The sequence below is a fragment of the Styela clava genome, chromosome 5, assembly GCF_964204865.1.
Source record: "Styela clava chromosome 5, kaStyClav1.hap1.2, whole genome shotgun sequence".
Classification (NCBI taxonomy): Eukaryota; Metazoa; Chordata; class Ascidiacea; order Stolidobranchia; family Styelidae; genus Styela; species Styela clava.
The window spans coordinates 9,827,628-9,854,125 of NC_135254.1; the positions used below are offsets into that span (position 1 = coordinate 9,827,628).

The 26,498-nt window shown below is 32.9% G+C and overlaps 1 protein-coding gene across 1 annotated transcript in view; it reads left to right on the forward strand.

The window, feature by feature from the left end:
- Positions 1–836: 836 nt before the first annotated feature.
- Positions 837–26,498, forward strand: part of LOC120343811 (alpha-mannosidase 2-like) — a 28,704-nt gene continuing 3,042 nt past the window's right edge. Inside the window, exons 1-17 of the mRNA XM_039412832.2 lie at positions 837–1,094; positions 1,491–1,624; positions 2,524–2,714; positions 3,318–3,441; positions 3,828–4,009; positions 8,810–8,993; positions 9,405–9,519; positions 10,006–10,191; positions 19,908–20,150; positions 20,784–20,893; positions 21,807–21,936; positions 22,218–22,416; positions 22,942–23,119; positions 23,620–23,836; positions 24,226–24,407; positions 24,972–25,238; positions 25,485–26,014. Coding sequence (XP_039268766.2) covers positions 897–1,094; positions 1,491–1,624; positions 2,524–2,714; positions 3,318–3,441; positions 3,828–4,009; positions 8,810–8,993; positions 9,405–9,519; positions 10,006–10,191; positions 19,908–20,150; positions 20,784–20,893; positions 21,807–21,936; positions 22,218–22,416; positions 22,942–23,119; positions 23,620–23,836; positions 24,226–24,407; positions 24,972–25,238; positions 25,485–26,014 — 3,370 coding nt within the window. The 5' untranslated portion in view covers positions 837–896. The remainder of the gene's footprint in view (positions 1,095–1,490; positions 1,625–2,523; positions 2,715–3,317; positions 3,442–3,827; positions 4,010–8,809; positions 8,994–9,404; positions 9,520–10,005; positions 10,192–19,907; positions 20,151–20,783; positions 20,894–21,806; positions 21,937–22,217; positions 22,417–22,941; positions 23,120–23,619; positions 23,837–24,225; positions 24,408–24,971; positions 25,239–25,484; positions 26,015–26,498) is intronic.

Consider the following 26,498-nt stretch of genomic DNA (forward strand, 5'->3'; position numbering starts at 1 on the left):
ACATATCCAGATATCTGACAGCCTGAAGACAGGAAGATTCAGTTTCGTTTTTATTAAGCAGGGTTGTATTTTCAAACTTCTAAACTTGTTGGGACCATACTGGTACAGTCAGACAGTTTTAAATTTCAGACATTCATTGGTGATAAAAGACCTAAAAAGTAACCATAGGAACTACAAAATTTACTAATTTAGGACTAGCTAGTTAGTTAGTAGACTACAGACCAAAAGAAGGCCTGCATATGCTGAAGACTTTACCAACATTTGATTTTCATGAAGTTTGGAGTCGATATTTAACTTTTATTTAACTTATTACTGTTCACTCCCATTTATAAAATCTATCAATTCGGCAGTGGCAAGTAATTTTTATTTATTTATTTTGACCTACCCGTATGTAATTTATAACTTCTGTGTGGTTGGGTGTGTGTGAGCGTGTGTGAAATATTTCTATCATTTTAGGTGAGTGAACACGTACCACTTCTTCTTGGCAAAATCTTCCATCTTGTATACATTCTGTACATCTGTAGGTTTTGTTTGCTCTCCTGATTTCATAATCATTTTTTGTTTATTTTTTTACCAATCATTTTATTGTTATGCTGATTATGGAGTCGAAATAAACTTATACTCATAAACTTGAAGTCAAAGCCGATTTTTTGAGTTGGAGTTGTAGATATCTGTATAAGCCTATCTCATTTGGTTTGAAGAAGGTGAACTACCCGGTACTGAACTATACAGATACTATCAGATAACACTGCAGCGAGCCTATGATTACCTATTGGATCGAATGAAAACTATGAATTAAAGTTGGAATTTTATGGAAAGAGAAAAATGTCATTCTTGTTTTTTATTTGACCACAGATTTTCCCTAGACCCTACATACTGACATACCAATCATTAACATGGTTAGACGCAATGTAGTTTTTCTTTGCGGCATAGCTTTCTTTTTTGGAAGTCTCGTTGTAATGTTGAAACAGTTGGACAGACAACAAGGCCAGGAAATAGTTGCACGAGATGATCAGGAATCATTATCGGAATTGAATGCTAGATTCATTAACTTGGAAAACGAATTGAAGGAAAACAAAAGAACAATGGTTAAGGTAATTACACGTTTTTTAAGGCTATTTTCTCAAATCAAAGTAATGCGCACTTGCTCAGAATAAAGAATTTTGATATCTGAGCGAAGTTATGAACGAACACTGAAGTTCTCCTATTGCGTGATATTCTTATGCAAATAATATTTATAAATATATACCGGTAGATGTTTTTGTCCTATCAAAGTAATCGTTTTGCTCAGCCTGAAGTATTTGGCTTGGGTTCAGTAGATATTCCTAAAGTTCGACCCTTCAAAATGGTTGTCTCTTGTTTTATGATTTCTCCAAACAAGGCTCAGAACAGCATTTATTCTAATAGACCTGATACATTAAATCCTTTTGTGTTTTATAAGAGTTTTTTTTCAGAATGAATTTTCTTGATTTTATATTCTTGTTATCCAGCTGCAAAGTGGACTGGATGATTTGGTTGAGTTATCACGAGTAGCCAATGCAAAAGTACCCAATCGCAAAGAGCTGGTGGAAAATATTTTACAAAAAGAAGATGGGAAAAAAAATCCTTCCTTACATTTTCCTGGGTATGTGTTTTACTGCTTTAAAAATATGTTTTTTTATTCTGATTTTTAATGTTTGTTAACATAACTGCTTCTTAGACATCTTATTTCTTGATTCTTTTTTCATAGGCACAATCTTGGAAGCTTGTGATGAACGAGGCTTGTATTCAAGTTGCCCATATTATAATATGACTGAAAAATAGCTTTATAGAAATAGTTCTTTAATATATTTTATTATGATCATTTGCTTCAGCTCTAGGAGCTAAGTGGTCGTCATAAAAATCAGTCCTCTGTCTATATAAAAGTGGGCCATTTTTAATATCTACTAGGTAGGCCTTATAATCATGAACGCGATAGCCTGGCGGTTTAAGATAATTAGACTTAACAGTGTCGGCATCGAGTGCTATACATACGTATCAGGTTCAAATCCACTATCTGCCTCTTCACCCAGAGTGTATTAAACTAGGTAGGTAATAATAAACTGAAAAGAATGTGGTACTTTCATATAGCCTACATTGTTAATGCCTCCCGAAAATAATAGTCATCATTGGAAGTCGGGTACTCCCGAAGTATGTGGACCAAGATGACGGACACCAGAATGTACTATGTGTACAGGTTAGGGTTAAGCCATAATTTTAGGTGAAAATACTACAGGAGTCACTTGGCTAGTCTCCGAACTCGTAATAAAACTAAAATAAGGAAATTGAAATAAAATTATGGACTAACCCTAACCTGGTACACACACTGTGTTCCGGTGTCCGCCATCATAGTTCACATACTTCGGGAGTACCGAATCTCAGTAGTTGCTTGTACAGTGTCTTGTTCGGGGCGAAGGGTATGAATGAACGGCGTATAACAGAAAGAGACTCTTTCTTTTTTAATACTCCTAAAAATTAATGACAATATTATTCAAATGTTTTTAGTGTTGGATTCAATTTCTCGTCAGAGCAGTTTCCTGCTTGTCAAGACTTGAATTACTTTGGTGCAAATTGTGATATTGAAATGAACGATGAGTATGGTGGATTTAACTGGAAGGATGTTAATGGTGGAGTCTGGAAACAAGGTTTTGACATTCAAACTAATGATGCTGAATGGGAAGGAAAGAAATTAAAAAGTAAGATGTTCAGTGACTTTAAAATCATGCGTTTGTTAATTATTTCCAAAAATTAAGAATACCGGTAACCGCAGATTTTTTTTATCGCTACCTTGCAAAAGTGATTTTATAACTTTTTTGATATTTTTTCTCATACGAGTGTTAGACACCGAACTTTGAGTGTTTTGCCTGCTGTTGAATTATCTGCGTTCTTGATTAGCTACGGAATAGTTTCGCTCTGTTTTTCCTTTCTCACATATTAGAACATTAGAATATAAATTTAATAATACCATTTTGAAATCTGCGTTTTTTATAAATATTCAAAAGTTTACAATTTGATTTTATGTAAGCCTAAATATTGTGTCTTGGAAATTGGTATATTTCATAATATTTTCCAAATCATATTATAATTATACCAGCTATTTGATATTTAAATTTGAAGGTAAGAGGGTTGCACATGTGCAGGTCATCCAACAGTTAAATTTGTTTAATCCTAAATATATTGTTAAGTGGTTACTATTTCTTTTCAGTCCTGTGATTTATTGTTTGTAATTTTATATCAAAAATTTGAAAATGTTTGGTTGTTCATGTTTATGACATTTTCAAGCCTTGTTTCTCTTTCAGTACATCTAGTCCCTCACTCTCATAACGATCCTGGATGGCTGAAAACATATGAAGATTATTTTCGTAGCGAAACGAGACACATTCTGGATAATATTGTTGATTATTTGGGCTTGGATAAAAGAAGGTAAAATTATTTAGAATTTTGCCAATAGATTCTTCAATTGTCAAACAGCAACTTGATCTAATGCCGTTATTAAATTTTTAAGTTTTGTAAGAATTAATTGTATGTATATATTCCTTAGGAATCAATTTTGTTTAAAAGAGCTATGTTAGACTATGCATGCTTAAATATATTAAATCCATGAGCGCATGGTACCTAGGTTTTGGTACTTTATTTCTCGCAAGCCTATGTCACCTGCTATGCCACTCTAAGTTTAGTTGTTTTATTTATTGTAGAACACTTTTTTTCCAAATGATTTCCATGTCCATCTATTTGAGCATTGCTCTGTTATTTCACTCTTATTGTTTCGTGAACATGATCTTATTTTCAAATGTTTAAATATATTCTAGACGATTTATTTGGGCCGAAATGTCGTATCTTTCAATGTGGTACGATATCGCGGATGATGGCCGAAAACAAAAATTAAAAGAATTGATAAAGAGCGGACAATTGGAAATTGTCACAGGAGGATGGGTTATGAATGACGAAGCTAATACTCATTATTTTGCAATGATTGATCAAATGATAGAAGGTATTTGGTTTTTGTGTATTTCAGTAATTCACAACTATTATGCTAAATAATTAGGCCTATGCATTACTATTTTCCTCCCCATTAGCGGTAAATCTATTACTCAGATTTTTTTATTGACCGTTGGAGAAGTTGGTTTGGAATGCAGGGCAGGCTATATGAGTATAAAAGGGCTAAGTCATAAGCCAATAAGCCACTGAGCACTTATTGGTAGAGCCCAGTTTAGGTGAAGATTTCACCATTTTAAGTACATTCTGAAATTTTTTTGAACACCAACCGTAAATGATTGACGCTATCAAAGATAAATATGTTATTAAGTAAAAGCTGAAACAAAAAGTCAATAATGATTACAACAAACTTTTTAGGTTCACGATTTTCTAAAATTCAAATCATGATGCATTGGAAAAAAGGTTTCATTTCATTCATGTTCAAAGTTTTGTAAAGTACACACATTTAAACAATGTGAATATTGAGCTGTTTTGTGCATTGTGCACAATCATAACATGGCTGAATGCCTGATATAGCCATTTATCTCTCTGCTTTAATAATATTAGGCTACCAAATTTGATCATCTTATATTAAGTGAAATTGGATTGATATTTTATTACACAATATTTGAGAACCATTGGGTTGCAGTATTGAATTTGATTCTAATCACCAATTAAGTTAAATTTTAAGAATTTCTCTTTATTAGTGTTTCAATAAAAAGTCTATTTAATTCGAAGATTGTACCTATAATTCCAATAATGAAGTTTATTTTCAATTTCTTTTGTAAAATTGATCAAGGTTTATTTATAATGACTTTTTCAAACAAGTAATGGAAAGTATAATTTAGATCTCTATTTTCAATCATATTCTAAGGTTCTATTATCATTCTAACAGTAGATATTGAAATTGAACTCATAAATTATTCAAACTTTTAATTTAATCCACTTTTCATAGTATGATTAATTTTGTTACTTTTTAGATCTTATTGCTTTTACATTTGGGACTTGATGGTCCAGGAAATCCTAGGATTAATATGAACCAAAATACCAGTTTTATACCAAAGCTTCACAAGTGTGGGTTATTTTTAAATGGATTTGTACAATTCCATCAAGTACTTTTTATTCTAGATTCTGAGTTATTTGGTCATTAGAGTTCTAATTTACTGTAATTCATAAGGTTTTAGTATTCTGAATTATTTGGTGAAGTTTCGATAAAAACAAGGCGAATATCACTTCAAATAACTAGATTAAATGAATTTTGTAGAGAAATATAAAGGGGGACCCAAAAAACAGAACCCAATCAGAAAGAGAAATCTTCTGGATACTTCTATGACGAAGATAATTTATTAAAACTCCCTAATAACTTCTGTTTGTGTATGATTGTACCCAAAAGTTTCAGAAATCTGCAATGCTTTGCACAAAAGTTGTGTTCTCTCAAGATTGTGTAGAATGTTTTTTAACTGACCTGGTTCCCGTTTTTTGAGTAACCCTGTGTTTGATTTGAGAATTCATTTAAAATTTTGGGAGAAATTTTTATTTGAAAAATTTTTCAGTTTATTCATCTCATGAATATTAATTTTGTTGATTAATTAAGTCCACCATTGATGACTCCATACTCATTATTATTCATGAAAATATTTTTTCTAATTAATATTTATTTTTGAAATTTGTCAAACTACTGTTTTTCATTTCATCTAATTATTCTAATAAATTATTTAATGATTAAAAATTAATTATTCATGATTGATTCTGCTTCATTTCACACTTCAATGATTCATCAACTTTATTTTTTTACTTGGCCCATTGGAATTTTTTTTATATGTATATTCTATAGAAAAGGTATTCAAATTTCAAAGATTTGCTATATGAATTCTAAGGAAGCCTGCATTATTAAGATTAGATTACTGAATATGTACTAAATCTAATTCATTTTCACTTTCCTGTCTGCCACAGCCCATAATATTAGTTAATTTGAGTTCTAGAGATCCCAAAGTTGACGAAGAGTATGTGTACTTTATCCCATACGATATCTTTTCAAAAAAACCACACAGACTACACAACTAGATCCAAAACAAATGGAGTACTGTATATTACGGACCATAAGGCACACGCACCTTTAATAAATTGTTTAGATTGGGGTTTTGTCCATACATACATTTGCAACATTTAATTAAAGTCACTCACAGTCACCAAAAAGGCTTTCATTAATTCCCGAAAACAGTAAATAATAGAAAATCAATCCAATCACAATATGTTTGCAATTTTTCTGCATTCAGAAACTCAAACTCATTCAATACACATTGTCTTATATTTGTTCTTTTTTAAATTTAGTGGAATATTGGGTTTTGGTCATTCCTACAAATACGAAGCTTTTTCAAAACGTTTTTCTTTTAAAGTTGATTTAAACATGTCTATTAAAACCTGTTCGTTAAATATCTTGCTAGTGTCTGTTAATTAAGAATCTAAGACAATGAATTGTAAGCAGAGTAAAAAGATCTCCAACGTATTCAAATCTACGAGCGATCTAAGGAATCAGCACAGGCAGATTCGAGCCTGATTTGATCAAGCTTTTGTACGCATGCAGCAGGCTACATCGTCCCATTAATCATTGTTCCACTTGATAGTTAAGATAGTTGTTTGCTAGTTTTTATTCATATTGGAAGTAATTGGCTACCCCTGCACAGGAGTGATTTTGGCTACCTCAACACCTCTGGAGCTATGCTTTTCCTTGTTATTATTCTGGACCAAGTAGCTTCTGGTAGTTATCAGAACATGTCACCCACGGCCACAAAAATGTGTTTAATATTAAAGATATTTGCTGACATGTAAGGATAACCACAGGCGAACAAGCCACTCAAGATCAAATATTTACCGTAATCCATTAACAGATTAATTTACATTACTGCAGTATGGTTGGTTGAAAAAACCGCTAAATAAATCCCCATTTTGTTGCAACTTTCATTGTTTGATAAAATGGTTTTATTGTAAATAAGAGTGAAACGTATAAGAACATGAGATATCAACACGGACATTCCCACTGATTTTGGAAGAGAGCTTGCTGTAATTGGTCTGAGCAAATATAAGTATCCCTTAATTGATCTACGGGTAATAAAAACTGTACAGTGATTGAGTCAACAGATATAATAATTTCTAAATGTATCAAAGATCCAATTATTTTTATCGACACATTTTGCGTTAAATGTACAACAATTTTATAACTAATTTGAAATTAAATGTAATTTTTTCAAGCATCACATCTTCACCGTTGGTGCTTTTAATGACTGCCTATATATACAAATAGTACAACCTTCTTTAGGAGCCTTTTTGAAAGCGAAGATGAAAAACTCTACTCTAAATAACGGCTCGCGGGCCGGATCTGGCCCACCGAAGATTTTTCTTTGGCACGCTGATGCCTGCTGAAATTACGACTAAAGTTTTTATGGTTATAAATTTCCTATAATAGCGAATCGTCAGAAAAAAACCATATTAACCAAAAAACTCCATGTATTATGTGCACCCGATTATAATATTGTGCAGAACGAGCCACCTTAAACTCTTTTATCCGAATTTTTTATGTCATTCTAAAACGCCAGCGACTCTGCCAAGACTAGCGCCTGATATATCAGCATTTAGACCTGCAAATTACGTTTTTAAAGAGCTACATTCAAGGTATTTTTTTGTGCGGCTTCAAGTGCGGCAACACATGTTCTTTCCTTCTGTCCGGTACATCAATTTCAATACTTATTATTTATTTTTTCATCATAGTATCATATTGAGTTTTGGGTCCAGTAGCCAAATGTATTATCCATAATTGGCCCGATCCCTGCACTATATGAAGAAACGGATTTTTTTTAAATATGCAGAAGTTTTGGCTAATTTTATCTATCTTTTTGCACTGTGATGCTTTGATCTGTATTATCCATTCAGATCAATCTTTGAAAATATATCATGTATTATTAACTTTGTATTTATACATCCTTTATGACTCATTTCCTAGTAAAATAGTCTGCATTTGTTTTGCAGTTGTTATTATTTTATTGTAATAACGATGGACTCTGTGTGTGTGGGCCATGATGCAACATGCCAGTGAGAAATGAGCTTTTTCTTACCATAGCTCTGTAGAATAGTGCCAACCGTGAACATGTTATACTTTGGTATGATTCTTATCATTTGTATCAAAGTAATAGAATAGCCTACAAATAATTTGTACAATTGATTTGAAATTTGCCCAATTCCTCATTAAAAACTCGGATATTTTGTAAATGAGATTTAAAATTTGAAATAGGTACTAACTTTCCGCATTTAGACATGATTTGATTATTCAAATCAAAATGTGATTTGCAAAGTCGAACAGTTCACTAGATTATGCAATGCAACCACATTGAAATATTATTTTCAAATATTGAATAAATTCAGAATTTGGCCGTTGGAGAAGCTTAGACATAGAAATGAATTTGGTAAATACAGTATGTTTAATTTTCTATTTATGTAGCGTCAATTTGAATGTAGTATTTTTTATCTGTATTGGATGTCAAATTTATGCAATGATAATATTTTAAATAAAACTCTCAAAGTCAAGAAGTTATAATATTGAGTATGATTAGTTTCAAATCGATTTTCATGTTCAAAACTATTAACCGATACTGAAACTAATATATTCTGAGTAGATTTTTTGGTTTTGGCTTAACACTCTTTATATTTCCAAAAAATATTAAGTTTATCAATAAATAAAACCAAGTTGTTATTGAAAAATCATTATCACAAGAAGAATGGAAATATATATAACATAATAATAAGTTCGAAAAATTATTTTCAGGACATGAATGGCTGGCTAGAACATTTGGAGTCATTCCTAGGACTGGGTGGGCCATTGATCCTTTCGGCCACACCCCAACGATGGCATTTTTATTGAAAAGAATGGGTCTAACAAATATGCTTATACAAAGAGTTCACTATATTGTGAAAAGAAATTTCGCTGAACAGAAAAAACTTGAATTTAGGTTTGTTGAATTTTTATTTGAAATGTTATTATTGGTTATGGTATTCATAGTGAATCACACACTATTTCATTTTTGATGTGAATCTACTTGAATTCTGAATAGTGTGGGAAAATTTTTTAATGTAATAGGCATATATCAAAAGTTCGCAATATGGATGAATTTATATGGCCTTAATCATCTTTTCTGTAGATGGCTAACAGGTGCTTATATAAACAGCGGGTTTGATTAAATTTAGGGGCGGCTGCATGAGAGGTATGATGCTAATCAAGTCAATTTGTGATTAAAAGCATTGCCTTATATAATTATGTCTCTTTTCTATATAAACTATGCATTTGAATTTCTCTTGGTATAGAAGCCTCACAGAGGGACAGAGATACCTGTTTTATGAATATGTTATTTTGTATTTAACAGGTGGAGACAGCAGTGGGACGGTGGAAGCTCCACTGATATTAACTGCCATATGATGCCTTTTTATAGTTACGATGTTCCTCACACGTGTGGTCCTGATCCTAAGATCTGTTGTCAGGTCAGTGAAGTAATACATACATACATGGCCATACCACATATATATGTATGTATGTTTATGCGTCTCGTAATCGTAATGTCCATAATTTTTCTGTAATCTGTATTCATAATGAGCTAACGTGGTATGCCATTATAATATGGTATGTGGCGACTGAGATTAGCACATTTTTATAGATACTTGATCCATAAGGAGTCGTATCAGGGGCAGGAGTTTCAATTTCGAATACTTCGGAATTGGTAGTAAAGTTGATATTTCCAGTTTTTAATGGTGATGACTGATGAGCAAAGTCAAAATTTTCGTCTGAAACCAAAGTCAATAATCGGTTTCAACACATAATTCAAGAAGACTTGCATAGGACTGAGTTTTGCTATCAATGTTTGGTTTTCTTAGGCCACCTTATGACAGCAAGAAGATCAGCAATCTTCACACACAAAATTAATCCCCACTTTATTCAGAACCTCGAACAACATTCCTCTTCTTTTACAGTTCGATTTTGGGCGTCTTCCAGGAATGCGCAGAACTTGTCCATGGGGTGTTCAACCAAAGAAAATTACTAAAGATAATGTGGCGGAACGTGCCAAAATGTTACTTGACCAATATCGTAAAAAATCAAAGTTATTCGCAACAGATACATTACTCGTTATACTGGGAGATGATTTCAGATATCAAAAGGTAGGATATCAGTGGTGTCTTGTTTATATTTACTATGAACCTCGTATATATATTGAGATAAATTTTGAATGTTGTAAGGATCAACATCAAAATCAGACAATTTACTGATTTGAATACATTCTACGATAATACTTTTTGGAATTTTATGGAATATCGGATATATTATTGTTCAATAGAAAATTTGTTGAAATCCTTGAAAATTCATAAAATTTGTATTCGTAGGTGCATAATAGTTGATAACATTATTTTAATAGTTTTCATTATTCTCAAATTCTGAAGTTCAATGAAGTGACTACTTTTGGTTTAAGCCGTTCTAAACTTTTGGTTTTTCACTTGGTTGGCAATGCATAACAACTTTCTCTTTATTGACATTCCAAATTGAATTAGTTTCATTTTGTATGTATATTACTGTGTGTGCCGGTTCCATTAATAGAGCTAATTTTGTCTTTGTTCATAATTTGTGAATTGTATAGTAAATTAAATTTTTTTTTTTTTTACTATAATTAAATGGATGGTATAATGCTTTGAAATATTTATAGCCTTTTTCGCAATTAGATTATGTATTTGGTTTGCAGTACACACCCTATTTAATTCATTTATTGAACATTAAGGTTTAGTACTAATTTATTGATGTGTATTCTTGCTTATAACCGTACCTTATCGATTCCTAATGGTAAGAAAATTGGAAAATAAGTTAAGGGTTAGGGCTGAAAAAACGGGGGTTAAAGTACCCACTTCTTAGAAGCTCCATATATCTGTTTTTGTTTGGTCTTGATCCAAATGAGTGGAATTTTGAATATTCAAATTTTTCGGTTTAGAAGTAAATCAAATAATATGACCAATTACATTTTCACAAAAAATAGAGAACCAGCATATATGTGAACTTTTTAGCATTTCTAAATTCAAACACATTGATTATGTTTTTTTATGTATATCCTTCGTCAAACATGGCCCAATTTGGATTGAATCAAAAATATTATTTTTGGATGTGTTCTGAAAAATAGATTGTTTTATTGCGACTATCCCTGTTTCAACATTTCCAGTAATACTTTCCTGATTCAAGAAATGAGAAACAAATTATGTATTATCGGTACATAATTGCTAAACTGGAAGGTTGCAGTGGCTGAAAAAGATTGGAGAAAGATGTTCAAAATTGAAAAACCCTTATTTGTAAAATACTATAAGATGTGTGAACAAACATAAAACCATATACTTTTAAAGAGTCAATGTAGTTAAATTATATCGGTAGACAAGGTCGTATTAAATATCGATTTCGAATTCGAACCACTGGGCCAATATAAATAGATTCTGAGATTACAAAGTGGATTGAATATTTTTAAATAGATTAGAAATCAATTGTATATGATAGGATAAGTTATTCTACTTTTAGGAATAGTTTAAAACTTTCATTCATTTTCATTTTAAAATGGGCATTTCACTTCGGAGGGTCAGGTAACTTCTGACGTCGTATAAATAGAAAGTCATTCAAAATAATATATCTCCACTATTCAGATTTCACCAAAATCATTTGTATATATAATTTCTTCATATTTCTCTGGTTAATAAGACTCAATTTAGACTGTATTAGTTATTCCATATTCAAAAATAATATTCCAGAATGTTTACAAAATAGTGAATCATCAAATAGTACATCACTTCTGGCATCAGTTAAATGTTTAGAGACCATGAATATACCAAATAAAAATTATCAATATACTGGATACATGAAACCTGCGCATGTGTTAGTTAATAAGTATGAATCATCAACTGTACATGTTTAGCCCCCCAAAAAGAAGAATATTAAATTGAGATAAAATTTTAGTAAATTGCTATAATTTTATGTCCACTATTGAAAGATAGAGAATGACTATTTGTAATTTTAAATGATATTATAGCATTTCTTTGTAAAATCAGAAATCCACCTGATTTAGGGATAGAATTTCTGGTCTCATGCTTGAATAGGTTTCTATTGTCTAGTGACGTAATAATTTCATGCCCATGGGGTGTTGCAGGAAGTACATCTGGGTGCGACTTTTCCACTCTGATGAATCAATTTGGAATTTATTAAATAACATGCGTGGGTACTTGTAAGTTTAGCGTCGTTCATGTCATGTTGTAGTAGGGTGTGGATATTGATATGACCCATACGGCCTATATATAATTTGTTTTGATGTTTCTCAAAGTCAAGGATGCTAGCTATTCTAATGTATGTTATCTCTTCGTTTCAATTTGCTTTCAAGTTTTTCATTTTCCGTTCACAGAATTCTTAAAACAGTTCCATTTGATTTGACTTCTGGGTGTATTGTGTGAATTGGAACAAACCTGCCCACCAGTGTTAACTCTAAGGAAATTATGAGTGCGAAAGTGCTTCGCAGTCGAAAAAAAAAGTGCGAAAGTGCTTTTTCTGATTTTAACTAGTTAGGTGCCCTAGCTTTCGTTTAAACTCATTTCAAACAGCATAGATACTCGAAAAAGCGCTCCTTCCGTTAATATTGTGAATTGAAGTCTTTCCGTTAACAAGTTTCGTTTAAACTCTTGTTAAAAACAAGCGAATTCATCAAAGGACACCTGATAAGCACACTTGTCGGGAATAAAAGTTTCGTGCAATCAACCACCAGCGTCAGTAACGAAGCGCACTCCCGCCTGAACAGACTAGCCTTGCAAACTTGTTTCTTCCATCTAACAGACACCGATTGATACATGCAGATATTAGTTACTACCGGCCATAGCTAGGGAGGGGGATCATTTGTACAAAACCCGGGCAAAATGACATCCCCATCACCAATATCGCTTTAGTATAACACGCTTCCTCGTCCGAAAGAATATGCTTGAAAGTAGTCCGCCCTCTTCCCTTTTAAGAGATTGGTTAACGTCATGTTTCTCCGGCCAGTTTTTCTTTGGGAAATAACGCAAGATCACCATGAAAGTACCGCTGTTTTTATAGATAGAGTGACCTACTTTCTATCGAAGATTTTTTTTCCGAAATATTATGCAAGATCACTTTGAAATCCCATTCATGAGCTAGCTTGGCCTAATTTATATTATACTGTCTCACGGATTACGCTAAGACGTGTAATTTCCAAATATCGACTTGCATTGGTTTGCGTGCCAGTTAGTTCAAATCGGGTAGAAAACATCATATATTTGCAATTTTTTTTAGAAATGCCATGTACTTCCAGCATTTATAAATAACGCTGTCTCTAATGCTGCAGACCTAGTATGAAATATTCGCATCTCAACGCCACTTTCAATTACACTAATAGTAATGATGACACCAAAGAGTTTTCCTTTGCGAAGGTACAGGAAATACAACAGGGTGATTCTTGAAAAAAACATGAATGTAAAAAATAAACCCAAATAATTTTGAGTGTGACACGAAATACCAATCCATTTGATAAATCTTTTTTAGTCGACCACGTGAACGCCGAAATCCTGGAAATTAAAGTTGAAAGAGAAGTACGCATTCTCACATAAATAATCGCGATATATAATCGTTCATGTGCACAAATCTCACATGTAGCATCGGTTAGTTGTGCATGAAATGTAAAACTCTTATGTGTGTGCGTTTCAATTTCAATAAAATCAAATTCGTTTTTCCATGCACCATTACTTGTAATTTTAATATTAATTGCGTTCCGAGTTTGTAAAGTTTAGAAACCTCTTGTATATACCATTACCACTATTTTGATTGGCTAAAGAAAGATAACACGTAACCGCTTTTCGGCAACATGGTATTCGTTTTATATCTGCTTTGAACAGAGAAAAAAACATGTGCCCTTTCAGTCATCTGATCACAATCGAAAATCCGTATTCATTTTTTTCGCGATTTCGGCAATCGTTATTATTAAGGGTTTTCGTCGACTGAAAAATAAACATCGTTCTGTTAATTATATATTTCAGGCCATGTTCTTTATATCCTGCCATAATTAGCAAATCTTTATTAAGCAACCCATGATTATAAAATAGCTTTGCTTATCATTTGTTGCTGAATCTTGTGCTATCGCTTGTCAATTATAGTAGAGACGTAAGGAACATATTTAAACATATTTTAAAATTAAACATATTAAAAATGTTTATAAAGAAATTAGCCACGTTATCAGCGCCAACTAACAGAAAATAACTTATCATAAATCACAATTAAAATTCAGTCGGTAATAAATGGCGCTAAGGTGAAGCCATACAGAACAAAAAGATTTGGTCGCGAGAGTTACCTTAGATGACCGTATAACGATGTTGTTTTATAAGCGGAAGGTAGAACAATCAAATTTAATAAAAAAAAACGGGGGTTACGACACCCGTAACACATCAAGTTCATTAGACATCTCTAAAGACTTCTAAGTTTGTTACTCGATTACACTATACTATCAACACTTATTACACCTGTTCGAGTATTCCGGACAATTTCGAATTTGAAATAAACGAAAACTCAACATATCATAATTAATACACAAAAGTAAAATAAACATTCATCGAAAAAGTTATTATTCAAGAACAACAACATAATCGTATAATTCCGCCCAAACCCCGATGTTCGCAAGTGAGATGATAAATAAATACTTTCCGTGTATTCGATAAATCAACTTCTGCAAACAGTCTTGGTGCAAAATATTTCCATTCAGTGATATGCTTACAAATATTCTCTGCCTTAATATCATAACCTCGCCTATAGGACTGGGCAAAATATTCGTATCGTTTCAATTTCATACTTTGCGCCAAAAAAGGCACCAACAAAGCTTCCTAATTTTAGAAGAGTCAAAATAAATAGACTATTCGAAATAAATATCCCAGATTTCAAACTCCGTATATTGGCAGCATGAATTAGCCGTTTCATGTAGGAGCCGCACATACAATTGATTGTCGAAAATTAAAAGGTAAATTGACGTTCCGAGAGCCCACACATGGTATAACATGTACAGGCTATAACCAGAAAAAAATGACAATTCATAATCCTTTTAATGTGCTTTCAATTAGCTCGTTAGTGATCCCTCCCATCCTTGGCCAAGTAATGTTTCGAAAATGTGAACCTCTCACTCAGCCATGCATGGCGGGTGGAGTGTTGAAATCGTGAACAAGAGTATAACGTAAAATCAATCGTGAATTTCGATGTAACAACGCACACTGTCGTCGTCATGAATTGCGCCTAGGAACATCGGAAATGATTAAATTCGTGATATTTTGAGTATTTTTGCACCAATAATTAGGGCGTGATTATCAAAATGGTGAATTTGCAAATTCCGTAAATAAAATTGTAACATTTTAGCTAGAATTATCACCGGGCAGGGGCGCAGCCAGAATTTTTTTTAACGGGAGATTAGGGGGAAGTTAAAACATTACACCAAAACTGCAATTCGCGACGACGTAATGCGTTTATAACTAAAATGTAAGGTCGTTCACGGCGAAATTTCGCAGTTACGTGTAGCCCGCCTTTCTTTGCCCAACGGTCCGAAGTCCTATTTTTAAACATCGACCATTTATCCGTAGTCAGCGGGCATCCGCATCTGGAAATGAAACATTAAAAATCGCGAAAATTAAATTTGGAGAGATCTATAACTCGCAGATGTCAGTAGTGTCATCATGGTTTATATGTACAAAAACACGCTCGCATGTAGCGACGATCAAAATCATGAAAATATGAAACTATTACTTGAAAATTATTGTTAATGAAGTTAAATTTTTATTGTCATTCAATGATTATTTCATAATTTTGTCATAATCGAAGGCTGCAGTAAATTTTTTGTCGCTGCGATCGTGTTGTTAAACTATATTAAAGCATGTTTTTATTCACTAGCAAATATTAATTCTCACGTAGCGGCGGACATCGTAGTTTGGTTTTTATATTTCGGATAGAATTGTGAATTCACATCGGCGAAGATTTTAAAGACAACTATTAATGAGCGCATTCACAACGAAAATTGATTTTGTTCTGATTTTTATCTTCTGTGTAGGATTTGTATCAGTTCGTAAATTACCGTCCCGAGTTTAAGCGAACAATAATATTGTTACTGACCCCGGGATGCGATATTTGTGAAGCAGATAGTTGACATTTCTATGCTTTTAATTTTAGATCGTGTCTGTGTTACTTTCGTATGAAATAATAATTGAAAAACTCCGCAAATTGGTTATCTCTTGAGTACTCAGTGTTAAGTATTTAGGCACCAGAGCACTCGAGCCCAATGTTTTTAGCATTAGTCGCATATGTAAAATATCCTTAAAGAAGTGCTGTTTATTAAAGTCATCTCGTCTTATGGCCACGCAGAAATGCCTTTATTGCCGAATTATTTAATCACAATTTCAAATCAACATTCAGGATTGGCACAATCTCAGATTTGCGAGGTTTATCTGTAAATTAATACAGACACCATAAAAAAATTATAAAAGTTAATTATCGTATTAAATATTTGCATTCCGGCATCGATAATAATAATACCATTCGCTTTAAATTGGGACAGTAAATTTACAAACGTTGATAGGTAATATCAAGTCAACGCAAATGTTTATTTTAGTTTTGAAGTTTGTCGTTGATGCCCTTAACAGCTGTTGCCGATGTGAACGCACGCGTAAGCCTGGATTGCCAAACCCAGGATATAGTCGCCAAAACGATTGCGGTGACAAAAACAATTAGCTATTATAACGAAATTAACCAGTAGAAAAGGCTTCCTTGCTAATTTTTCGACCGACGTTCCAGACTCCTGCTGTGCATAAAAAATATTCCTCATTCGTTAAAAATATTCAATTCGAAAAAATATTCGATTTTGCCCACCCCTACTCGCATATTAATGAGGAAATAGTTTAGATTGATTTTTGACCCTGGTCTGAGTTTGATTTATCGTGAATGACTAGACTAGCTAATACTGAATATCGCAAAATTCCGCGAAACGCCATTTGCTTTTAACATTCGTGGTTACAATAAAATGGATGTTAAATGTTAATACGACGTATGTATTTTGTCAATTTGGCGATTTTGCAAATCTGTGAGATGCTGCTAAAAGTTTCTTCTAATTTACCAAACAATGGCCCAAGTTTACATTCCATTACTGAACAATGTCGTGTCGAGTATCAGAAATTTCTGAATGGCTCCAGTAAATTCACTAAGAAGAGAACACAGACCTGTCAAACCAGTACTAGAAAATCGTGTAATTTGGTCACAATTCATCGATGTCATTGACAGTCACATGACCACTCTCGTTTAGAGAAACGCACTGCCTTGCATTCGGACATCTGGTTTCAAAGACGCCGCCGAGCGTTTTCGCGGTCGAAGCGGAATCGGTGTGCTTGTATAATAATCATATTATAAACAAGAATTTTGCCATTAATGCAAAAGCTTTATCTTCCATGTCTTCACCACATAGGTTAGAATTCCGGTAAATATCGTTATGATATGCAGAATTGAGTTACAAAAGTACTAGTATGTTACTTAATTGTCAACTTAAAACGCACACAAAAACATTTGTCAACTTTGAATTTTTATTCCATTCAAAATCGAAAAAAAGTGCTATTTCTCTTCAAAATCGGAAAAAAGTGCTATTTCGCGGTCCCTAAAAAAAGTTGCGAAAGTGCTTCGCAATTTTCGCAAAAAAGTGCGCTAATAGTGAACACTGCTGCCCACCTCACACAGTCACGCTATAGATTACTATGTATGGGAGATATAGATGTGAATTCATATTAGACTCATCTTAGCATAGACTTTGCATTAACTGTCCATAAAAGTGACATGCCTAAGAGTCATAGTCTGCCATGTAAAACATCTAGTTGCATTTGACGCCCATGAAGTAAATAAATATAATACATTGCATAGGTATGGTGGCCCATCGTTGTCACGCGTAAAATTGAAAATAAAAATAAAAAACCGAAAATAAAAAATTGTTGTAAAAAAACATAAAAATAATTAAAAAAAAATGAAAAAAAAAATTAAAATTAAAAAAAAAAAAAAAAAAAAAATAAAAAAAAAAAAAAAAAAAAAATTAAAAAAAAAAATTGAATAAAAAGAAAATAAAAAGGTTGACAACGATGGTCCGCCTCGTGGCCCATCGTTGTCACGCGTTTTTATTTTTAGAAAATTTGCTCCTGCTTGGGACCAACGTTGTCAGGCATAATCCTACGCGCACAAATGTGTTCCCTGGGTTTCAAACTCACTACTGATTTTCTTGAGCAATATTCAATATGAAAATGTTCTATAAATTCTCCATGCTACAAGTTCAACAAGAAGTAATATATTTATAATAATGATAAGAGAATATAAAATTGAATACGAAAATTCGGAAAATTTGTTGTTACGTGTATAAGGTAATTTAATTGGAGAATGCTGCTTAACTACTCAGTTGTCTGGACACTCGCGATGCCGGTACCGTACCGTCTTACCAAATACCGGTAGTCGGTTATAGTCGCTTTGCGTCTGACCGTACCGGTAGCCATACAATCACTCATCATCTCCCATTCTTTCACGAGTGATTGCATGGCTACCGGTACGGTCAGACGATACCGTACCGGCATCGCACGAGTGTCTGAGCAGTTAAGCAGCATTTTCCAATTAAATTACCTTCTACACGTAAAAACAAAGTTTCGTATCCAATTCTATATTCTCTTATCCTTATTATAAATATATTGCTTGTGGTTGAACTTGTAGCATGGAGAATTTATAGAACATTTTCATGTTGAATTTATTGGATATTGCTCATGAAAATCAGTAGTGAGTTAGAAACCCAGGAAACACATTTGTGCGTGTAGGATTAAGCCTGACAACGTTGGTCCCAAGCAGCATCAAATTTTCCAAAAATAAAAACTCGTGACAACGATTGGCCACGAGGCGGACCATCGTTGTCAACCTTTTTATTTTCTTTCTATCCAATTTTTTTTTCAATTTTTTTTTATTTTTTTATTTTTTTTTTTAATTTTAATTTTTTTTGTTTGTTTTATTTTTCAATTTATTTTTTAATTTCAATTTTTTTTTTATTTCTTTTTTTCAATTATTTTTATGTTTTTTCACAACTATTTTTTTTATTTTCGCTTTTTCATTTTATTTTTTCATTTTTTTTTTAAATTTTACACGTGACAACGATGGGCCACCATACATAGGCAAGGCCGATCCATTTAAAAAAAAAAATATCATATCGTAAAATATAAATGTATGTAGATAAATGTACAGGGCCTTGTTAGCGAAAAGCCCCAAAAAGTCAGACATAGAAATAAATTAATTAAAACATATAAATTAAAAAAAATCTGACATTGCAGCGGCTATAATAGTCATTTGGCCTTTATGTCCTTATATTTGAGCTAGGGCTGGGCATTTCCAATCGAATAGGAACTGATTCGAATTGGTTCAGAGCAAAAATTTGAATCGCTGCCATCTTGTTTTTTCTTTCTGCCAATGGTCCAATTCCCCAATTTTTTTTATTGAAGCCATATTTTTTCAACACAATTCTGACATATGACTATTTTCTGTAGTAAAGTATTGATAAAACGTGTTTCTTATTGTGTGTGAATGCTCAGCAATCTACCTGAGTGATGAAGTCTAAGTTTTAAGTAATTCATGCGTTGACAGGTCCAATTAACAATAAAAAAGTCGCATACAATTACATATCTCTCATTGACAAGTATTCAAGATTCGATTCGTTTAAAAAAAAATTCTATTAGATTCTGAAATCATCAGGTATTCGAAAATGCCCAGCCTTAATTTGAGCATTTCTCCGTCACTTATTTACATCTTGTTTATTATCCAGATGGATGAAGTTGAAGGCCAATTCACTAACTATGCAACACTCTTTGATTACATCAATTCGCATCCTGAATTAAACGCAGAAGCCAAATTTTCAACACTTTCCGAATATTTTGATGCAATGTTACATGACGTTGGCGGTTCACAGAATCTGCCTTCTCTCTCTGGAGATTTCTTTACATATGCTGATAGACAAGATCATTACTGGAGCGGGTATTATACATCAAGACCGTTTTATAAAACACAGGTAATTAAGGAACTGAAAAATTGGTTTAGAAATGAAAATGGATGGAATAAATTGAGTAAAATGATCTCAAGGAGACTTACAATTTTTCTTCAAAACAACCATACTGGTAGTGGTAACAATATGATTTGTTGGTATTCCCGTAGTGTGTGTACCAGGTTAGGGTTAGGCCATAATTTTATTCCGATTTTTCCTTTTTTAGTTCTATTACGAGTTCAGGGACTGTATGTGCTAGCCAAGTGAATATACCCCCTGCCCATAGCTTTCAGGCCCTTTACACAACTTGATGTAAAGTAGGCAAACAATATTAGTTACCTCCATATTGATACATACACTTCTGTGGCGCCGATTTATTTGCACAAAAACAATAAAAACTTCAAGAGATTGCCATTAGTTTTGAATCTGTAATAAGACTCATACCTTTTGTTAAGCAGAACCAGAAATATGAAAATATAATTTTCTTAAAGACAGGCACTGCGAGATTCTCTCTTAGTGAAGAAATGCAAAAGCTAGGCCCTTTTTGAATTTTAAAATTCATCAATTTTTAAAAACAATTATTTATTGTTATTACTTTTTTTTATTTTTGAAAATTCCGTAGCTATGATTAATCACAAATAAACCAATGTTTTTATTCAGGAAAGAAATTTGGAAGCTCATTTACGAGGAGCTGAAATATTGTTTTCATTGGCTCTCCCAGTTGCAAGAGAATCTGGAGTTGATCCATCCTTTTCAAATAAATTATATCCGTGAGTATTCCAGGCTCAGTTAGCGTATAATTTTGTATCTGAGGAATGTTTAACATGTCAACTTTTCTCTTATTGGGGACTAGTATCTGGAGGATTCTATTGCCAGCTATATGGTTATGCCATTAAATTCTGTTTCTCTTATCCTCTCGTAATTATGAGATTCTGTTCTGTCTTCCATCCATATTCCACATTGAATAGCTTCTTTACTGCTTCCTGTCACTGATTGTCGGCAATTATGAAGTAACAGTGCTTGTGATTGTGAACAATTCATGCCATGCCCATTTTTGACTATTTCAAATGGTCAGTTCATTTTTTGATAAGATGTCATAAAAGAACTGATGATATAATAATAATATTTTAAGGTTTTCATGCCTTCACTAATAATCAATTTAGTCTTTGCCGCCAATATACTTTATCTGGAATTATCTGGAAAACCATTCAATTTTATATAATACAAAGATCATTGTTGGATTATTAGTGCTTTTTTTAGACATAGAGGAGACCTATGGATCGTTTTGTTATTATGTTGTTCTTGCTTTTGTTGGTATTTTTCTTTTTGTTGTTATGCAAAATCTGCTTTTCTCTTTGATTACTGGACCAATTGCTTTGAAATTTTCAGTGGTCGAAGATTGTTGTTGTCACTGGAAGGCTATTACTTCTATTTATTTCTAAAAATTAGAAATCTTGTGGCATACCCCTCTGTGTTTGTGTTTGTTGCTATCTGGTGTTCAGGTGAAGTCTGAAAAGACTACACTACTGATAGTTTATTGTAAAAGATTGTCTACCCATACTACTTTGTTTCGGCCTTCGTGTTTATATATTTGAGCATTGAAATTGAACACATGAGATTCTCAGAATCCAACGACTGTATTTGCTTTTTGTTATGCAATATATATTTTTTATTATTTTTCAGTTTATTGCAATATGCAAGACAAAATCTTGGATTATTCCAACATCATGACGGTATTACTGGAACTTCTAAAGATCCTGTTGTAAAAGATTATGGAAGAAAATTACAAAACAGCGTCATGAAGGCAAAAGAAGTGAGATTATTGAATTTTTATAGAATTTTTATGCACAAGATATTCATTAATAGTATGTAGTTACAAAATCGATTCTTGATCATAAGTTCGAATAGAAAAATAATTGATAAATCACTATTCCATCTAGGAAAATATTAGATCAATTAACCAAATTAATGCTTCGCTGGGGTTCAACAACTTCGAATATCATTATTTTCATTATGATGGACATATTTATCCCTTTTTTCATATATTTCTATATTTAACATTGTCAAAAAAATAATCCTTTCTCTTACGATAAGGTAATGTCACGTTCCGCAGAACTTCTCCTGCTGAGAGATCCCACTTCATTTAAATCTGAAAAAGACCTGACTCTTGATTACGATTCGATTCTTGCATCTCACGATAAGATTGGAGATAAAGTTGTCATTAACATCGACAAGACTTCAGGAACACCATCCACCATCGTTATTTATAATTCCCTTTCCTATGATAGGACTGGTAAGTGTAATTTCTTTGTGATTTTGTTTTCTATTCGAATAGGAAATAATTATCTGCTGAGCTGAGTATTCAAGGTTTCTCCTTGTGTTATTTATTCTGATTTTTTCAAACTAATCCTATATGCTCTATACAAGAATGTCCAACACAAATCGATTATCCAAATTAGTTAGAAATTGAATATATATTTTAATTTCTTGATTTTATGAAAAATCGAAAAAAGTTTCAACTACTATTGTGAACCGAAGTCTTACAGTAGGTCCAAAATGGTGTTCATTCAATTTCTGAAAACTAAAAATTAGAAAATTAAAGAATATGCATTGGTTTCTGTGTTTAAATATGACTGAATAAGATCCAATGTTTGACTATTTTAGATTATATTCTGGATAATAGATTTTTGGTTTTGGCAATTCTTGATTTTCGGTGCGATGAATCCACCACAATTAAATTTAATATCAGTATTTGCAGTTATATTACCTTCAGTTATCATTTTTTCTACCTTGTATGAACATTTTTCTTTTATTCCAGGTCTTGTACGTCTAATTGTAACGGCACCACATGTAAAGGTCACTGATCACAAGAACCAACTTATCCCTTCACAAACCAACCTTATTTGGATTGAACCAACTGCTACCAAACTAGACCAGTTTGAACTGGTTTTTGTTGCTACGGTTGCAGCTACTGGACTAGCTACTTATCAAATCAGGTTCATATATTTTGTGTTGGTTGTTTTAAGTTTAAGATGCATGGATGGGAATACTTTTTATAATTAATTAATATAAATTAATATTGGATATAGGAAACTCTTAATTTTAGGTATAAATTAGAACTATTTTAGTTCAAAATCTGTCAATTTGGGAATTTGAGATCTAATAGTGGGACAAAAATTAGACTTTTACCTTGTGACATTGGTAAAAATAGAAAACGAATCAAAATAATGTTGTATCCAATTATTGAGCATAACAAAATTTGTTTTCGATAACTTTGCAATGTTTTGAAAAATTTCTCTGTCATCAGTGGCGTGTCTAAAGGGGCAGCTGCCCTGGGCAGCATGTTATCATCAAAAAATTGCCCCGGGCAGCAGTAAAGTTAGACACGCCACTGTCAAACATGGCCCAATCTAGAATATATTTCATATTTTTGGGAAATAATTTTTCAACTAGCAATGCTCATTATTCAACATACTCATTATATTTAATTTTTCAGCTTCCAAAACATTCCACAGAATTCTTTATCAAAAGTAGATTTGTTGAATGTACAAGAAGCCAACAATTTACATTTTTGCGATGATTTTACCGTCACTACAAAACCGTCCGTTACAGAAGAATTTTCTATTGAAAATGAAGAATTAATTGCATCGTTTTCTACGAAAAATGGCTTACTTCGATCAGTAACAACAAAAAGGGATAAAAATAAAATGAAGGTGACTTTTTCTGATTTGTTCTTGCATGAACTTTTTTTGTGCATATTTGAAATGAACATTTTGCTTTTCTTTTAAAATAATACACTACTTATGAATGTATTTGATTGAAATTGAATAAAAAATTTGATTGAAATTTATATTTTAGAATTCTCAAACACATATCAAAAAGTATTGAATAACCATTTTTACAGTTTTTCTGATCAGTTTGCATATTTTGCTATGGAATCTGATCAAAAGTGAAATTTCAAATATATTTATCCAGGATTTTGTTGAATAACTGATTTATTTGGGATGTTGGGCATTCTGCATTGTGACTTTTATATTTTTTGGCAGAAATTCCCTGAAGTATTAATATTACAATTTCAATCAAAATGTAAATTGCATTTCAGGTTGCCATAGATTTTGGTGTTTATGAAGCAAGAGGAGGGAAAGAACGTTCCGGAGCTTATTTATTTCTCCCGTCTGGTCCTGCTTCTCCACATCTTACAGATTCAGCTCGTCCCATTGTCAGAATTGTTGAAGGTCCTTTATTGAAGGAAGTCCACGTACTTGCACCCAACGTTGAACACATGTACGATATAAGTTCACTTTTTTTTTGTCGATATCGATGATTTCACTACAGTTATCTGGTGATTTAAAGCGTTAGACCTCATTGCATCACAGTCAACATTTCTTGGGTTCAATGGGGTGTGCAAAATTGGGCAGGCAATGCCGAAAGCTTTTCGCCATTCGGCTTTTTCGATAATAGCAGGTCTTTACAGTAAAGTATGGTCCCATCACTCCCATGCCTCACCCTCTGTTGTGTTTGAGCCATTATTTAACTCCTTATATCATAAGATGGTTTGTCAATGTCAACATCTTTTATTTACTGAATAAACAAATGAAGATAGGAACAATTGCAGATATAGTCCTTTATAAAATGAATATACACTGTTGTATGTAGTATGATAAAATGTTGCCACATATGATTAGGATTTTTTACGTTTTTTAAAATTGCTTAGTTGTATAGTGAACCATGGCCTCGTGCATATTTCCTACATTTTGAATGAAATATCCATAAGTTACCACGAAATCAAGATTGTTTCAAATACCAAAGAGCATTAGGTCAAATTATTTTCGATCTTTTGCTATTCAGAGTTTCGCTTCAAATTACTGACAAACTTGGGGCTGCACCTTTTGGAATTTTTGTCACAAATAAAGTAGACATAAGAAATGGCATGGATAATAAAGAATTATCAATGAGAATCACCGCTCCTGACGTAGCCAACGATGAAAATTCGTTCTTTACTGATCTCAATGGATTCCAGATGCAGAAACGGAAAACTCGTCTCGATAAGATTCCAATCCAAGCAAATTTTTATCCTATGCCAACAATGGCGTTTATTCAAAATGAAAAAGCAAGGCAAGTGTTTTTTTTAAAAATGAGACATTTTTATACTTTCTCTCGGAACTACGCTTTGAATAAGCTATCAGGGTCGTGGAGTTGTAGTTTGGCCTGTTTTTTTCTTCAGTCAAAGCTAGATTTTTGAACTCGTCTTCCAGAGTTTGGAATCGTGGAGTCTACGACAAGCGATATGGGTCCATCCATTTCATATGTATGAAATACTTGATGGAAAAATTTTATTCATTCAAAATATTACTTTCACAGACTCACTGTTCTAACTGGTCAGCCTCGTGGTGTCGCCTCCCTTGTTTCATCACAATTGGAAATTATTCTCGACCGACGATTGATGCAAGATGACAATCGAGGGATGGGACAAGCGACAAAAGACAATCTAGCTACGTCAGACAATTTTGTTATTTTAATTGAACGTTGGAGCAATACACCAGGCGTACCAGACAGTTCTTCTGACAACCATTTTCCATCAATAATTGCGCATCACTCGTTATTAGAACTTCTTCACCCTATGTGGTCAATGCAATATCGAAATATTGAACATAATGAAGTAACGACAACATATAAAGACAGTTACTTACCTCTTGCGGGTTCTAAACAAAGTGCAGATGAGCCTCCTCTGCCGTGTAGTGTTCACATTGTCAATCTGAGAAGCATCGAATCAAAAGAAGTAGAGGGAACACCGACAGATGAATCTGCGTTGATTGTTCAAAAGTTTGGACATGAATGTCATCTTGATACTTGCAGATTATATAAATCATCTTGCCTTGCTTCCGATTCAGGTGAGAAATTTGGAATATTATACTCTTTTATTTTGTAAGACTTTAAAACTTTCATATCCCTCAACTTATCTCACTTGTTTTTCAAACTTCACAGAACATGACCTAGCATAGGCTGTACTCTGTGCAGATTGAGTCGCTCTCTTCTTACTTTCCATATAGTGTAGAAACTTGGATCAGAGGCCAAGTATACTGTGTGTGTGAATGATTTTAACTTACGTAGATTTCGGGATTCATCAGCTAATGTTAGATAAAACAAATTGCTGTATTTTTTATTTATTGCAGTGAAAAAGCTCATAAGCTAAAAACGCCTCATATTTTAGTTTATGATGGAATTAGAGTTTTTCACGGCTGCGTACATTCGAGTAATTAAGCATGCTTTCCTTTAATGAAATAATCAAATTGTACATGATTAGATTTAACAACATAGGCCCAGAGGTTTGTTCGGGACATGGTTGTGAAATATCTCATTATAAAGTAGGAACCC